The 18,822-nt window shown below is 39.3% G+C and overlaps 1 protein-coding gene across 2 annotated transcripts; it reads left to right on the plus strand.

Annotated features, from left to right (window-relative positions):
- Positions 1–890: 890 nt before the first annotated feature.
- On the plus strand, positions 891–17,461 carry LOC139459153 (glycosaminoglycan xylosylkinase-like). Of its 2 annotated transcripts, none has more exons than XM_071240608.1 (9): positions 891–976; positions 2,647–2,956; positions 6,832–6,955; positions 8,010–8,096; positions 9,910–10,019; positions 12,060–12,234; positions 13,266–13,454; positions 13,974–14,033; positions 15,830–17,461. In XM_071240608.1, the coding sequence occupies exons 2-9, from the start codon at positions 2,680–2,682 to the stop codon at positions 16,047–16,049; spliced, it is 1,242 nt and encodes a 413-aa protein (XP_071096709.1). In that variant the 5' UTR covers positions 891–976; positions 2,647–2,679; the 3' UTR covers positions 16,050–17,461. The 2 variants fall into 2 exon arrangements, with proteins under 2 accessions (XP_071096709.1, XP_071096710.1); XM_071240609.1 differs by lacking the exon at positions 891–976 and adding an exon at positions 1,156–1,167.
- Positions 17,462–18,822: the final 1,361 nt, after the last annotated feature.

The following is an 18,822-nucleotide window of genomic DNA, read 5'->3' on the forward strand; positions in this document are numbered from 1 at the left end:
GGGCAGTTACCTGTAGTGTGTTTTTTAAATTTTTTTAGCTGGTTATTTAGGTTGGTGTGTCCTGTTTGGAGTTTAGTGATTACTCTGTCGATTTTTTTTGATGGATGGAGAATTTTTGGTTTGGTTAGTGGTTTGCTGAGCACTCTTTTGATTTTGCTATTTGAGTTTAGATATAGGTTATGCCATTTTTTTGTGATTTTTTGTTTGTTTACACTTTTAATTTCTGATTTTGAGATGGGTAAGTTTAAGCTTATTTCTGGGATTTTAAGGGATAGTTTAGCTGCTTTATCGGCGTTTTCATTACCGTATATTCCTACGTGGGCGGGTATCCACAAGAAGGTTATTTGTTTGCCTGCTTTTGTTAGGTCGTTGGAGCTTTTAAGTATTTGATTTATTAATTTAGGTCGGTTTTTGGTATTTTTGTTTTGGAGGGCTTGTAGTCCACTTAGGGAGTCAGTAAGTATTAGGATTTTTTGGTTGTTTTTGGATTCTTGATTGTGGAGGGCTGAGGCCATGCCCATTAGTTCGGCCGTGAATATTGATTGGTTATTTGGGAGTCGGAAGGATTGTGTGGTTTTAGTTGGTTGTGTGGTATGGACTCCGAAACCCGTGTGTTTGGAGGTCGGATCTGAGGATCCGTCCGTGTAAATGTGACACCAATTTGGCCAATTTTTGTGTATGTATGCTAGTGTGGTAGTTTTAGCTATGTTTGGGTCGGTTTGTTTATTTATTTGGCTAGCTAGTGTTGTGTCTATTTTGGGTATTTTAAGTTTAGGGGTGAAGATATTTGACAATCCATTATCACGAAACAGCTTTAAATAGCATCCGTATTCCGGAAACGAATTTAATATTTACACTTTTTGTATAACCCGCCATTTCCGGTTCCAACATGGCAGACGACGTGAACAGAAGTTGCTAGCTGGCATTTCTTTGCATCGAGTTAGTGCTACGCCTGGCCACATGCTAGTTTCATTAGGTAATGTTTCACTATTATTTTTGTACTGCTTGTGTATATATTGTTTGTTTATCGGGTATATTCCCCGTGTGTTCGTCTGTAACAATGTGACAGAAGGCCGGTTTCCGAGAGGACTGAGGAGTTTAAATGATGGTGTCGTCGCTCGCAGCTCATTTACTGTAGCAATGGAAGGGGGTTGTTGCGGTCAGCTGGTATCATGTTACTATGCCTTTTACCGATAAGAACTTGGAGCAACTCTTTGTCAACAAGGCCCAACCATGACAATCCGAACACACATTTTATGACTTCTGTGGTGTGAAAATTTGCTCTCAATCACTTCGTTACTGTACAAAAATGTATCTTGTGATGGACTTTGTAAACATCTCACACCTTGTTCCCATCCTGTCATTCATATGTTTAAGAGACAATAAGTGGCACTGAAACGTCATTAAAGAAGTTATGTATAATATTGCTTGCCATAATTATGTGGAACCTCGAAATGCCTGTGTATGATGACGTTATGTGTATAGTCTATCCATTTTGTTGGTGAAATATCTTGTCAGCTTGGTAAAAATGTAAGCTAGGAAATTATTTATGCAATAATACAATAATATCGAAATTATGAGCCCAGCTGACAGACTTCATGCATGTGTATTGTGTACATTACAATTACAGCTGAAATATTGCCTATGTGACGTTAAATATTAACTCACTCCAACTCACTCTTTGTAAGTACACACCTTATTGCTGTACACCTGTGAAGATCCGCATTAGAATTCGCCTTCAGCAACCCATGCTTGTCATATGCATGATAAGAGGCAACTAATGGGATCTCATTACCAGATTTGCTATTTTAGTTGATGCATATTATCGTGTTCCAATCGGTTGATTTTTATGATATGATATCTATCAGACCTGTGGGTTCGGGGTGGAATAGGTCTTCAGCAACCCATGCTTGCTGTAAAAAACGACTATGTTTGTCGTGAGATGCGACTAACGGGATCGGGTGGTCAGGCTCGCTGACTTGGTTGATGCATGTCATCGATCCCAATTGTGTGGATCGATGCTGTCAATCACTGGATTGTCTGGTCCAGACTCGATTATTTGCAGACAGCTGTCATATAACTGGAATATTGCTGAGTGCGGCGTTAAACAACAAACAAAACAAATCTCAAATACTAGATCCTAGATCAAGTGTCAATTTCACCTTTTTGCAGTGCATTCGAATGTGAAAATTGAATACACTTGTCATTTCCTTACTGTGAAATAAGTGATCTATCGGGACACATAAAGCTCTGGGTTAGAATTGATCTTCATCAACCCATGCTTGTCGTAAGAGGCTACTATGCTTATCATAAGAGGCGACTAATGGGATTGGGTTGTCAGACCCGCCGACTTGGTTGATGCGTGTTATCGTATCCTGATTGCGTAGATCAATGTTCATGATGTCAGTCAATGTATTGTCTGGTCCAGACCTGAATATTTACAGACCGCTGTCACATAGCTGGAATATTGCTGAGTGCAGCGTTAAACAACAAACCAAACCAATTGCTGAGCATGCTGAGTGCAGCGTTAAACAACAAACTCCCTCAAACCCAAGCAAATAGCTGGAATACTGTTGAGTGAGGAGTTACCCAACAAATTTGTTTTGTATTGTATTGATATGACTTATGGCTTATTTCTTTTTGCAGGATAGAATCTTTGCAAGATATGCCTGCTACATCATGAAGTTGAAAGTGCGTTTAATCATCTTTGCCTGTGCTGCGTTCATGCTGTTTGTGTCCTTCAAGATTTTGGAACCAGAGATCAGGAGACGACAAGGGACAGGTGATAATTCTCAGATATATGAGGGTGGTGTGCCCCTTGGGGCAGTGATCAAAAACCAGGTGGAGGAGTTCAAAGTTGACTGGAAACACTCATTGGGGGGGCAGTCACCCTGGACAATTGCAGCCAAGTGGATAGAGAATAGGCACATACATCCAGAGAAGACACCAGAACTAGGTAAGTTCAACCACAAAATGACATACCTGATTTTCTGTGTGTACTTTGGAGCAAAATGTTCACATTGATGTCAAAACACCTGACATCTTCCATGTGCATGAGACTCGTGAAGATCCGCGGTAGAATAGGTCTTCAGCAACCCATGCTTGCCGTAAAAGGTGGCTATGCTTGTCGCAAGAGGTGACTAATGGGATCGAGTGGTCAGGCTCGCTGACTTGGTTGAAGCATGTCATCGATCCCAATTGCGTGGATCGGTGCTCGTGATATCAATCACTGGATTGTCTGGTCCAGACTCGACTATTTACAGACTGCTGTCATACAGCTGGAATATTGGTGAGTGCGGCGTAAAACAACAAACCAACCAACCATGTGCATGACAAATTTAAAAATAGTTGCTCGTTGCTGAACCACACAGTTCTTTATTGTAGACAGGACACTGCTGACATCATAGTCTGACTTGAAGACTATCTCACATAGGCAGTTCTCTACTAGGGCTTGGGCGATACACCAACTGTGTCATCCGATATGAATCACTATACCTTAGGCACAATCCTATACATATCACAATACTATTTTTTGCTCTTTTCTATGGTGCGTAAGCCATCTTCTTCATAGACAGGAATGCCAGGTACCTGGCACACTGATGATTTACGTTTGTCAGACTGTAAGTATGGCGCAATAGATTAAAATATTTACGTATTCACGACTAATTTTTAATATTAATTGGATTAGTGTAACAGTTATTAAAGAAAACATTGAAGGTAAGGATTGATACATTTTACTTTGTACGCGACTGTGATTGATACTTGGATCGATTCAAGCAGTAAGTAATCACGATCCACCGCTGCATCGGTGTACCTTCCCACTACTATTTCTTACCATCTGGACTTATATTTTACCCAAACCTGTTAAGGCAGATGCTGTTCAGGTTGTGATGGGGTTTTTTGCTGTTGGTGATGAACTGGATGTGGCCTTTCTTGGATATGATAGTTGCACATGGTCTACTGGATGAGGGAAAGTCACACATTGTCCCTTGGTATTGGTATCAAATACAGAGTTGTAATTCTGCTTTGGTAAACATAAAACAAGCTGGCTATGGCCGACCTGGATTTACCAATCTCCAAGCGATCGATGCTCATGATGTCAATCACTGGAATGTCTAGTCCATATTCTATTATTTACAGACCACTATCATATAGCTGGAGTGTTTTCTGGATATCTGGAAGGTTTTGGGACACACCTTCGCAATAGTTTCACGACGCAGTTAATTTTGCAGACCAACAACAAACAAAAGACATGAGGAAGCATATTCACTCCCACACGTCAAACCAGCCAGGACATGATGGAACAAATAATCCCTCACATCCTGTGTTCCCCTAATTACACAATGTCACTTAGTGTCAATAGTCTAGTTCTTCTAAAGTTCACTAACCTGCATCCTCCCAGGGCAAGGAAGTTAACTGACTGTAAAGTCCAGTTTCTACCCTTGTCGAACTAGGCTGGAATTTCTGGCTCAATAGTAGCGCCACCAATGGCTATTTGCCAGTTATGTCCCTTCTATGTCCCACCTATTCACCAAACAGATTCCACCTCTCATATCACTTGCATTTTCTTCAAATAAATAAGAGCCCCTTATTTCTGATTTTGAGAGTGCCCTGGGCGCTAATTACATCAAATATGGTATATATTATTTTGGCCTATTTTAAAAATTAGAAAATTATATTTTTTCGAACACAGAAGACCCTGTTTATTACATTAAATGCATATTCAAGGGTACTCATACCAACTACAAATTTTTTCATCTTATAAATTTAAAACAATATTGTCATACTGATTTTCAATCTCTGTAATCATGGTAATGATGATTGTATTAAAGTATCCAGTGTGCTTTGACAATCATCAGATGATTATAATTCAGACAAAGATTCTTAATTTCATTAGGTCTTGATTTTATATTTCCTTATTCTATACTGATGTTTCAAATCCCCACATCAACAAATTATTAATGTTATTCTTTTTACTCTTCACACCAACAGATATCTGCATTGCACAATGATTTACTATTTTATTTGATATCTTGGAATACTTGTGCATGTGTACTAGTATTAGATTACACATGCATGACTTTTTAGTAGTCATTATCTGCTACTGAACTGGACCAGAACTGATTATTTACAGACCGCCGTCATATAGCTGGAATATTGCTGAGTGCGGTGTTAAACAACAAAAAACCAAACCAGTATGATTTGTTGTTTGTTGGGATGAATCTCTGTAATTTACTACTATTTTAAGAGCCTGAGTGTCAGAATTCTGTTAGAAATGATGGATCAATGAATTAACAGCTGTGATCTTGGTGATGACTCAAAGCACGAAATGGTGGGACACATTCTATAAGGGACAGAATAATATAGGTTAATCTCTTATTTCAAAGTATGATTGCATGATATTTCAAAGTATGATTGCATGATAGATGCATGGTAGATTTTCATTTGGCATATTTCTAAGAAATCAGATGTAAGAAAAAATTTGATATAAAAGTAACATTTAAAATCAGTTGTTTTATTCTAAATGTTATTTCTTTGTCAATTATTTGTAAAGGTATGGGTGTATACTAATAATAGATCAGTGGTAAAGGCCTGTCAAATATGTTTGTGTGAAGCAAATGTAGGCGTATCTAAAATTTTATTACATTGAAGTCCATGGTAGATGAGAACTCGTTAAGATTTGAATGCTTGGAATTGTGAGAAATAACACGAAGGCTGATAAATAAAGAGTTTGCATTATTTCATCAATGCAGTATGTTAACCCAGACAGACAAAATGCCTCGCTGTTTTCTGACGTAGAAAATATCGTGGCAATATACTGTTTTTCATGGCATTTTTCCTGCTATCTTCCATCGTGACAATTCCTCTGTTAGTTGAAGACTCAACAAATGTTGAAATGCTAAACTAATAAGCACTACAAAATAAGCGTTAGTTAAAAGCATTCAGTAGTAAACGACCGTTTTTGAATGAAGGTGCAACAGGATAACGTTTTAGCTTGGCACCGTCTTGAGACTAGTTGTCGCAGTGCATATTCACCAGGGAACCAGACTGGAAGCGACAAGTTGGACCGTCTCTTATACCATTTCAAAAGGAGAGTTATTACCCTTGGGAATAAAAAGATCGCCCATTGTTGACATGACATCGAGGAATACCAAGACATACGCCAGCCAATCTATTCTGTTAGATAAACATGCTACTCCAACTGCAATGACACATGCATCTATAGTTTAAAAATCACTGGCTGACATGAGTTACCATTTCATCATGCCCTTTTCAACAAACATAAAACCTGCAAAACTTTGTTGTAAAGAGCATGATGAAATGTAACTCGTGTCAGTCATGCTCTTTTCAACAAACATAACACCTGCAAAAGTGACCCTCGAAGATTCCGGGTTAGAATAGGTTTTCAGCAACCCATGCTTGCCGTAAAAGGCGACTATGCTTATCGTAAAAGACAACTAACTGGATCAGATGGTCAGACTCGCTGACTTGGTTGATGCATATCATCGATCCCAATTGCGTGGATCGATGCTCATCATATTAATCACTGGATTGTCTGGTCCAGACTCGATTATTTAAAGACTGTAGTCATATAGCTGGAATATTGCTGAGTGCGGCATTAAACAACAAACCAACCAACCAACAAAAGTAGCTTTGATATTTGGCAATCTTAACAGGGTTTACGCAGTTCAGGTTATGTATATATATATGGTGTTAATGCTTTGGTGCTACGGTGCTATGGTGCACATAATCAGATAATACTGTGTGAACCTAAAGCCATGAATCTGAACATTTTAATGTCACATTAATGCTCATTTGTTTTCTCTACAGGAGCAATCTTGCGAGAACTTGCAACCAGACCAATTATTGCTGCTGATGTTGGATTCAAAGGGACTCAACTAAAGCTGTCTTTAACTCTAAAAGGGGGTCAGACTGTGGCCTTTAAACCAGAATGGTGTGTTACTTTTGATTGTTTTTTTATTCTCAGACTCTCATAACCAGCAAGTCAGGATGGTATGATCTCATCTAGTTAGTACATGCTGTGCCCTATGGGGTATCCATGTTAGAATTGGTCCCCAACAAGCTCTGATTGTCATAAGAGGCGAGTTAATAACCGATTGAGTAGTCAAGCTGTGTGATTGAGCACACACATGCTCGCACTCATGCACAAGCACAGCTCTGATAATGGTCATTACTGTACTCATATGATTGAAAAGATATCTGGAGCACTGTTTATCAGTGTATAATCATGATAATGCTTTCGATTTTTAGCTCTTTTGTCCTGAAGGGATATGTGAGCATAACATGTGATTGCAAGTTGTCAGTCGTCCATTAAGTGTTCTTTTCTTTTGTTTCTAATCTGCAAAATGGGTATAAAGATCGGGGGTAGAATAGATCTTCGGCAACCCATGCTTGCCTTACAAGGTGACTCTACTTGTCGTAAGAGGCAACTAACGGGATCGGGTGGTCAGGCTCGTGGACTTGGTGGATGTATGTCATCATATCCAAGTTGTGTGGATTGATGCTCATGATGTCAATCACTGGATTGTCTGGTTCAGACTCAATTATTTACGGACAGCCATCTTATAGCTGGAATATTGCTGAGTGCGGCGTTAAACCACAAACAAACAAACCAGACCAATGAAGATGAAACTTCATATACTTGTTCCCACCAATGATGTCACCTGAAATTGTTCAAAAGATTTAAATCAAATTGTTAAGATGTCCCTTTGTGACAGCTGTTTTGAGTACTTATTTATGGGCATTATCTTGATTATGCAGACATTTTTGGTTCAAAAATAAAAATGTAACAAAGTTTGGCATATATGTTGCTGAACTCACACTATATGTTTTTTGAAGTTTTACTGTTTTGACCATATGCTCTTAAATTCTCTCAGAATGCAATTCTGTCTCTGTAATTATATTCTCTGAAATTGCCATACCCGCAAATGTGAACATAAAACTATCAGTAGCCTCAATATATTTATTATATATATGCCCCAATATAGGTATGCAAGAAATGATATCATTAATGGGACACCCTATGCAGGAAGAGATCGACACAATGCAGAAATAGCAGCTTTCCACCTTGGAAGGTAAGACAAATATTTTAATAGATTTTAACTTTAATTACAAACTTTGTCTGTTGAAATCTTTAATTGGGTTTGACAGCAAGATTTTTTTGTATGTTTATTACAATTACATCTTTGAATCAAAGATATCTTAAGTATAATCTGTGCGCTATTCAAAGGCAATTGCGTAGATCGATGCTCATGATGCCAGTCACTGGATTGCCTGGTCCAGACTCGATTATTTACAGACCGCCATCATATAGTTGGAATATTGCTGAGTGTGGCATTAAACAACAAACAAACTAACAAAATATAAGGGAATTTATATGGGTATAGGTCCCAAGCAACCTTGGTCATAAGATGTGACGGGAGTGGTCAGGATCCGTGGCTTGGTTGATCAGGGATCATATCTTGTTTTCGGCGAAATTTTATTTCTTGGTTTACGGATGCGCCGCTCTTTCAAAGTCCAAATGTTAAAAAAAGATAAAAATGAAAATTACCCTTTTTTTATTACCGCAGATGTTTTCGTTAAAAAATTCAAACAAAAAATAGATTTCATTTCCTCGTCGAGCGTAAAGTGAAGGGAAGTCACTCTGATATTTCTCGCTGGGACCCTTCTCTAATACCATCAAAGCTTGTCAGCGCAAAGCGCAGTGGTAACCAGTTTAACTCTTTCAACACTGTTGGTCGGTACACCGGCCTAGAAGCCACGAGTCACCAGACACCGCAGGATAGACCGTCCAAGTCACGTCAAAATAGTTTATAATTTGATTAACCTACTTGTCATATCATTCATTAATTAAATCTATCACATTTCATGATGTCTGAAATATGTATTCCATTTGATTTTATCATTTTTTATCAATAGATTAAAAAATTATTCACTAGATTCTATCTCCTGCAATGTTATTGAAAATAAAATTCTCGGACAAACTTTGACAACGGGTCCTCATCGAACATGTCAAACAGCAAAATAGACATTTCAAGCAAATCTTGTAATAGTAATAAAATCAACAAAAAAAATTTTAAAAGTTGCCAAACCGACATCTATGTTACTATTTCCATCTTTTGTGCGATGACGTGTAATATAGTCAAATGACATCTTGGCTTTCTTAGCCTCGATTTCTCGGCTCTTTAATGGCAAAATATATGCATAAGAAATCTATGTCACAGCTCGTAACCTAGCACTATACATCCCTGAAGTTCCGTATTATTAATATAGATCGCGATTTCATGCTTAAAACGTTCAGAATAACATGGTTTAACCCAAACCTTTCGTCAAAGTCTGAAAAATATCATTTTTTAGGACAAAATTCAAGTAAAAGAATCCCTGAAGCTTTTTTTTTTTTAAATTGGCCTACCTCATTTTTTAAATGAGTTTGAAATCCGTAAACCAAAAAATAAAAAAAATGTCGCCTTTATATGTTCTTATTTTCCGAAATTCTGAGGTATTTTAACATTGCATTCAGTGCAATAATGTAAAACAAAGCATTAAAACATCTTCCTCTTTATTGGTGCTGTTGTCGGTGATGTACAAGTCACCTCTACAAAGCCATAACATTAGTTATACCTACATTAACATGACAAGGAAAATTTTATAGTTTAAAATATGGGGCATTTGCTGCAGACTGGGGCCATATATCGGCGTCCGAGCAGGTCTAGATAAACATCTGTTGATTGCATGTCATTGTATCCCAATTGTGTGGATTGATCCTCATGATGTCAGTTACTGGATTGTCTGGTCCAGACTCATGAAAAATTGCATTATGTGAAACCCCGAGAAAGGAAGTGAAATTGCCATACACGTCCCATGCCCATTTGATTGACTGTATTGCAGACTGCTACATTTCCGCCGCACTCCCCTGGCAGTGGGAAGAAGGGTGAACCTCCAGACTGAGATCATGCCTGTAGCCACACCAGAACTTCTCGCAACCTTCTTCACCAAAGGTATGAATGCTGGAACCTGGTACCATGATGTCATCATTGTTTTGTTACTTCATCTGCGGGTTAATCCTGGCAGATATCTTTACTCTCCAAATACAGTGTTTCTCAGATTTATTTCATGAAGTAAATTTAGAGCTTAATCCTATGAATGAAAGTAAAGGAGTTCTCTTCGTAACCCTTGATTATGTACAGGCCACCATCACATGGCTTGATTATTGATGGGGCGGTCGCGTAGCTTTGTGGTTAAAGCGTTCGCTCGTCACGCCGAAGACCCGGGTTCGATTCCCGTCATGGGTACAATGTTTGAAGCCCATTTCTGGTGTCCCCAGCTGCGATATTGCTGGATTATTGCTTAAAGCGGCGTAAAACCATTCTCACTCACTCACTCACTTGATTTTAGCTGAGTGCAACATGAACAAACATGCATGCATACATATATGCACACACAGGAAGTATCCCAGGATTCAATGTGTCACCCTATTGCTGGTTGTAAAAGATGACTAAATTGGGAATCCATGTGGATTCTGGGTTACAATTGGTCCTTATCAACCTATGCTTGTAATAAGAGGTGGCTCTATCATGTGTCTATAGATCTTGTTGACAGAGTGTATTACTTGCGTGGTGTCCATATACCCTGAGGACGTGGATGATTGCTCATAATATCAATCACTGGATTGTCTGGTCCAGATTATTTGTTTGTTTGTTGTTTAATGTCACATTCAGTAATATTCCAGATATATGATGGCGGTCTGTAAATAATTGAGTCTGGACCAGACAATTCAGTGATTGACATCATGAGCTTCGATCCACACAATTGGGATACGATGACATGCATCAACCAAGTCAGCGAGATTGACCACCCAATCTCGTAAGTCGCCTCTTACGACAAGAATAGTCACCTTTTACGGCAAGCATGGGCTGCTGAAGACCTATTCTACCCCGAATCTTCATGGGTACCAGATTATTAACAAGCTACAGTTATATTGCTGGGGTATTGCAGACAAACACATGTTAAATAAGACCTAAAATCACCCCTTTGTCCAATGCACATATAGTCAGTTGGATGAAATCAAGAAGGAAAGTAAATTTTTTCTTGTTTTTTTGTGGCCCTAATGTTATAAATAAAAGGGAATCTCTATGTACATGATGTAAAAATGACACCTGGATCCTCCTTAACTTTTAGCAGGGTATCAGTGTTGAGAATGTAGCATGAAATTCAAGGCAAAAGTTTAAGATTTAGGGAGTCCCTGCAGATACAAATAATATTGAGTCATTCTTTAAGGACCCCAGGATCCCCCTTAATTTCTAGAACTGATGTTTTGATAACTTCGTTATGAGATATCCCTGCAGTAGAAAATACAGATATGCAATACATGACAGAGTCAGGCAATCCCATAGCTTTTTCCAACTGCTTAAATACTAACAGGATCGGGTGCTCAGGCTTGCTGACTTGGTTAATGCATGTCATCATATGAAAATTGTGTAGATCAATGCTCATGATTCCAATTACTGGATTGTCTGGTCCAGACTTGATTATTTACAGACCACCGTCATATATTGTTTGTTGTGTTATTGTTTATACTGTACACAGCAAATCCGGGGTAGAATAGGTCTTCACCAATCCATAATTGCCGTATAAGGCGGCTATGCTTGTCGTAAGAGGCGATTAACGGGATCGGGTGGTCATGCTCACTGACTTGGTTGAAGCATGTCTTTGATCCCAATTGCGTTGATCGATGCTCATGATATCAATCACTGGATTGTCTGGTCTAGACTTGATTATCTACAGACCGCCGTCATATAGCTGGAATATTGCTGTGTGTGGCATAAAACAACAAAGCAATAAACAACCAACAACTGTGCTCACATGTTAGAAATGGTCTCAAGCACCCTATGCTAGTCTTAAGAGACAATTCAATGACTCGGATGGTCAGGCTGATGGGGTCTCAATGCTCATGATATCAAATAGCTGTAATGATGCTAAGTGTGTCTTAAGCAAATGCACCCACACCTAACTAACAAGACAATCCTCTTTTCTCCTAGGTGACAACAACTGTTTCTATGGCAAGTGCATGTTCTGCAAGGGTCCAGACGACGGAGTATGTGCAAAAGGTCAAATACTAGAGGGTACTATAATCTTGTGGCTGCCGAGCGAGTGGACCCTGAAAACAGTACGACATCCGTGGTCCCGTACTTATTCAACAAAACGTATAGCAAAGTAAGTTGTTCTTACATACAGTTTTCCTATGGGAATATGTCAAATATATTTTTGAATGTTTTACCTTTTGCCTTTGTACATCTTAAGCTGATTTTAACCTGCCCCCTCTAACCAGATTTTATACATGGTTGCCATGGCAACCATATTGAAAACATCATTTTCACCCATTGCTCGAAAATATTATTATGAAATATGTTGTGTGTGGTATTGTATTTGATGTAATAAGCGCCTCGCTCTAATAAGCGCAATGGCGATATTTGCTAATATATTAGCACATAAACAATTCTAAAAAGCACCCCTTCCAATTGATGAATGTACACAAAACTTGTTCATTTGTGTATTATACACACTTGTGTGTAATATGCACCCATAATTATGGGCACTTCAGTCCTGTGAAAAGTTATCTCTCGTGTATAATAGACACAGACTTTTCTTTAGTATCATTTCAGGCTGTCAGTATATATTGCTGTCAAGATCTGTCATCGGAAATAGAATATCAACAAATCCGTACTCAGTTACCAAAGTTAAACCTTTTGTTACACTATTTAAGTGTTCATTGTATATCTGGACTTATGTTTGTAATCTATTTTATTAATCTTATTAAAAACTTCATTCTATAATGTTTACTTTAATTTCGGTGGTGTCATGTATCCCTACAATGCTTACTACTTCTGTTTACCCCATTCCATAGGGCCTGCTTTACCACATACCGCGACAACGCCAACTTATAATATTCAATGCAATAATGATCATATTTTCTTCTGTTTCCTTGTTTACGAGTTCACACATCAAGATAAACATATGTCACTGTTAACTTTCAATGATAAAATCTGTCAAAACGTGTCCTGTCCAAACTTGATTGTTTACAGGCTGTCATTATATTGCTGAGTGCTGCATTAAACAACAACAAACAACAACAAACAAACAAACACACAAACAAACTACTAAGAAATTCTGCTGCAGAACCTTTGTAACATCACAGAACTTGGAAAATACAATTTGTTAAGCTGTATGAAACTGTGTTTTTCCAGATGGGAAACAGACTCGGACTACTGCAGCAAGGTCCTGATGGTGAAGACTTACAGTTCAGGCTCCTTGCTTCTTGATCTCATCGATACAGCAATATTTGACTACCTCATAGGCAATGCTGATCGCCATCATTATGAACACTTTAGCCACAGCAAAGAAAACATGGTGCTTATTCTCGACAACGCCAAAAGGTAACACTGAATCATTTGCGACCATCATGAAATCAGAATACACAGACAATTTCAAATTGAGACTTTTTTTGTATACTCCCCAGGGAGTTGATAATGATAACTGGATTGAAAATGGACCTGCTGGTTGAGAACAAATAAAACTGCATTTGAGCAGATACAGTACCGGGATACCTGCGATATATAAATGTATTATATACATTTTATATAATAATGATATAATGCAGAGACACAGTCATCATCTGGTCTGTCTGTCCATCCTTCCATCCATCCGTAATTTGTTGCTGGAGCTTAACTTGAAAACCATGAAAGTATTTTCATCCAAACTTGGTGCATGTATTAACCAGGGGCTGAAGTGGTGCTTTTGCTATTTAGAGAAATCCTCTCATCAAGTTAGACTAACTGTAACAGTCAGATGATTTCTTCTTTAAAAATTTTGGGGGCCAGGGGTATTTGTCCTCATCTGATGACTCTTGTTTTATTTAGTAATGATAATGTCAAATATGTTTGTTATGTTTTCAGCTTTGGTGATCCTGATATGGATGAAAGATCAATTTTGGCTCCACTTTATCAGTGCTGCAGGTAAGTGTTTTATGTGTATGTCACATTGTGTCTTTGTGTTCATTCTGGAGTGTGGCAATTCCGCGTCTATTTCAATTATTATTAAAAAATTCACATGTGTAGATAAAGGATGCATGAGTATTAGTGGCATTGGTGGGGCAGGATACACTCACTTTTCAGCAAACACCTGGTGTCATATCTATTTGATGTGATTCATATGATAATGGAAAAGGATTTGTCGTTTTAATTTCAATACTGTAGTTTACGTTATGTAAAGCATTATTTCTTCAAAGCGCTCTATATCATGCTGGTGCATGGGTGGCCAAGTTGTCTAAGGCACCGTGATTCGCTGTGCAGAGTTGTGTCCCTTGGACACGCCAGAAACCTATGATTGTGGGTTCGAATCCCGGTTCGCCCCGATTATGTTTCTAGATTTGTCAGCACCATACCTGTGCTTGTGGGATTCACCGAAGTTGTAAACGTCTGAGACCTGCATTACTTAGGGCTTTCCTCCCACATTAAGCTGACAAGCCATGATATAACTGGAATACTGTTAAAAGCGGCGTTAAACCCAACTCACTCACACACTCTCTATCATGCATATGGCAGTTTGTTTTCATGCGATGTGTTGGTACAATACAAAGAAAGCTCCTTTCCAATGTCTTTACATTTGTCTGTTAGTATTTTAAAGGGACAGTACACCTACTGTTCTGTGTGTTTTTAAATCATTTTCAAATAATTTCCGAGTGTGATGGCACATGCCTGATTCACTTCTGTATTGTTTTTTAATAGAGGCAAATTGAAGAGAAAGCTAACGTGTAGAATAGGTCCAGTCTTGATTCTTTACAGGCCACCATCTTTACCTGGATTATAGAACATAGATCTATGTGGATCTATGCTTCTTTGTTACAGGTTCCTTTTCAGCACATGGCAACATCTCCTGTCACCCTGCTGCAGGTATCAAGCTGATCTATGCTTCTTTGTTACAGGTTCCGTTTCAGCACATGGCAACGTCTCCTGTCACCCTGCTCCAGGTATCAAGCTGATCTATGCTTCTTTGTTACAGGTTCCGTTTCAGCACATGGCAACGTCTCCTGTCACCCTGCTCCAGGTATCAAGCTGATCTATGCTTCTTTGTTACAGGTTCCGTTTCAGCACATGGCAACGTCTCCTGTCACCCTGCTCCAGGTATCAAGCTGATCTATGCATCTTTGTTACAGGTTCCGTTTCAGCACATGGCAACGTCTCCTGTCACCCTGCTCCAGGTATCAAGCTGATCTATGCATCTTTGTTACAGGTTCCGTTTCAGCACATGGCAACGTCTCCTGTCACTCTGCTCCAGGTATCAAGCTGATCTATGCTTCTTTGTTACAGGTTCCGTTGCAGCACATGGCAACGTCTCCTGTCACCCTGCTCCAGGTATCAAGCTGATCTATGCCTCTTTGTTACAGGTTCCGATTCAGCACATGGCAACGTCTCCTGTCACTCTGCTCCAGGTATCAAGCTGATCTATGCTTCTTTGTTACAGGTTCCGATTCAGCACATGGCAACGTCTCCTGTCACTCTGCTCCAGGTATCAAGCTGATCTATGCTTCTTTGTTACACACACAGCACATGTCACCCTGTTCCATGTATCAAGCTGATCTATGCTTCTTTGTTACAGGTTCCGATTCAGCACATGGCAACGTCTCCTGTCACCCTGCTCCAGGTATCAAGCTGATCTATGCTTCTTTGTTACAGGTTCTGTTGCAGCACATGGCAACGTCTCCTGTCACCCTGCTCCAGGTATCAAGCTGATCTATGCTTCTTTGTTACAGGTTCCGATTCAGCACATGGCAACGTCTCCTTGCACTCCAAGATGGTGTACTCAGTGGGGTAATGAAGGAAATTCTGGCCCAGGACCCAATTGCTCCCATCTTGACAGAGGAGCATCTCAAGGCCATGGACAGACGACTTCTTAACATACTCTTGGAAATGGAAAAATGTGTAGCTGAAAATGGGATGACTGGGATTGTGATGGACCACTCCTATCATTGATAGGTTGTCTCCCTTGCTGTTACCAGGTGTAGCACATGAGCTGAATGAGATGTCTAATATTTCATGATGTGTCCTAGTCCACAGATTCAGCTGATTAGTGTGAACCATTTGATAGTTTGAATAGTTTAAAGCGGGTACTAAAAAATATTGTTTCAAACAAAAATCCATCCCCATGATATCTTCCCGAGGCAAGGGAGTTAACTGACTTAAATAGTCCAGATTCCACCCTTGCCGAACTAGGCTGGAATTCTGGAGTTGCGTTTCAGCTTGATTAACGAGTCTATGCACAGTCCAATCAAAATTGTGTAACGAACTAGACATCTGGTTAGTAAACAACATATATTTCAATGTGCAGATTTTGGTCGACTGCAGGATTTGCAAAGCATGTGTACCGTCAACTTTGCGGCAGACATATACTTTGCTAATCTTTCATGTTTTTTATCAAGGTACTTAAGTGATTTGATGCACTTTCCAGTGTAAGACCCGTTTTATAACAGTATAGATCTTTTTTATCAATCAGATCGTCTTGACTGGACGCTGCCATTTTGTGTCAGTTGATGCCCTTGCCACGGGAAGATGACCGCCTGAATATTCAATGGTCATTCTCTTATAACAAGGCTCAACTTTGAACTTTGTTTCAAAGTACATTCAAGCCTCATTAAGTGTACCATGCTAAAAACAAGAAATCCCACAATGGATAGTTTTGTTAAATTCTGTCTGAATTAGTATTTTTTGTATGTCTTATTTGATTCTTGATACTTACTTTATACTCTTTTAGGTACCACTGATTGAGTTTGGAGTGAGAATTTGATTGTATGACGTCAGAAGAAATATTTGTATAAACAATCAGGTGATGAGTTTAATTCAGGCTGCACACTTGACAATCTCTTGCTGACATTGAATGTTTACTGCTGTATAATTGTCAATCTTATATTAATCAGGTTTATTGTATTTATTTGCTGTGATATTATTCAGCATTAATACTTCCGGTTTATGACATCCAATGTCAGTGTATCTATGCGATCATATTACATGTTTGTGATGGAATCATACAATTTAGGTAAAGGGAATTCTTGATAAGTAGATTATTTGGCTTCATCTCTTGAATTTCAAGAGTTGAATCATGTCTCTCTATTCTGTCTTGATCTGTGTTGATATGCAATTTACCAATCATGCCAAAAAAGACAATCTGGTTTTGTTTGTGCATTATGCAGAGAAATGACAGTTGAACCTTTCACAGAGTACTTTTCAGAGATTTAACAGTCAGATGTACTGTTATTATATATATACCAAACACTTTTTTACACAGATGTGGGGGTACAGATGTGGTGATGTGGGGGTACACATGTGGTTATGTGGGGGTACACATGTGGTTATGTGGGGGTACACATGTGGTTATGTGGTGGTACAGATGTGGTGATGTGGGGGTACAGATGTGGTTATGTGGGGAACACATGTGGTTATATGGGGGTACACTTGTGGTTATGTGGGGGTACAGATGTGGTGATGTGGTACACGTGTGGTTATGTGGTTCACGTGTGGTTATGTGGGGGTACACATGTGGTTATGTGGGGGTACATGTGTGGTTATGTGGTACACATGTGGTTATGTGGGGAACACATGTGGTTATGTGGGGTACACATGTGGTTATGTGGTGGTACAGATGTGGTGATGTGGTACACGTGTGGTTATGTGGTTCACGTGTGGTTATGTGGGGGTACACATGTGGTTATGTGGGGGTACACATGTGGTTATGTGGTGGTACAGATGTGGTGATGTGGTACACGTGTGGTTATGTGGTTCTCGTGTGGTTATGTGGGGGTACACTTGTGGTTATGTGGGGGTACATGTGTGGTTATGTGGTACACATGTGGTTATGTAGGGGTACACATGTGGTTATGTGGGGGTACACATATGGATATGTGGGGGTACACATGTGGTTATGTGGGGGTACACATGTGGATATGTGGGGGTACACATGTGGATATGTGGGGGTACACATGTGGATATGTGGGGGTACACATGTTGATATGTGGGGGTACACATGTGGATATGTGGGGGTACACCTGGTTATTTAGGGGTACACATGTGGATATGTGGGGGTACACATGTGGATATGTGGGGGTACACCCGGTTATTTAGGGGTACACATGTGGTTATGTGGGGGTACACATGTGGATATGTGGGGGTACCCCTGGTTATTTAGGGGTACACATGTGGTTATGTGGGGGTACACATGTGGTTATGTGGGGGTACACATACCAGTATGTAGTAGTAATGTATTGTGATATTTGAAAGCCATGTGGTCAGATTGAGGGTGGACACAAACAGGTTTGTGGTGCACAAGTAACCCATTTGTAAATTGAACAAGGTGGACTTCTCTTTAATGGCTGCTTTTGAAATCTCATTTCATACAGATCTCACACAGGTATATACTACTGAAAAAAAGTTAAAGAACACTTGGCCATGACAGATGATGCTTCCCAGCAGACATTGGTAATATGCATAGGAAAGTTGTTAATCCAGACATAATTCAGACTTATGAATCTCAGCTTGTAGAAGAATAAGAGAAAGGGACAAAGAATGCATGCTTACATTTAGGTTTTGATAGTGTTAGTGCAAAAGGTGGAGTTGGATTTATGCATTTAGTAAGCTTGATGCTTGATGCAATGCAATCTTAAGCCAAAGGAACAACATCTCTGCTCAGCCACCCATACATCCAAGGGATCTGGTTACAAATGATTGCCTCTGTGATTACCAACTTGCCAAAATA

The sequence above is a fragment of the Haliotis cracherodii genome, unplaced genomic scaffold (genome assembly GCF_022045235.1).
Source record: "Haliotis cracherodii isolate W230 unplaced genomic scaffold, xgHalCrac1.p SCAF_13, whole genome shotgun sequence".
In the NCBI taxonomy this organism is placed as follows: Eukaryota; Metazoa; Mollusca; class Gastropoda; order Lepetellida; family Haliotidae; genus Haliotis; species Haliotis cracherodii.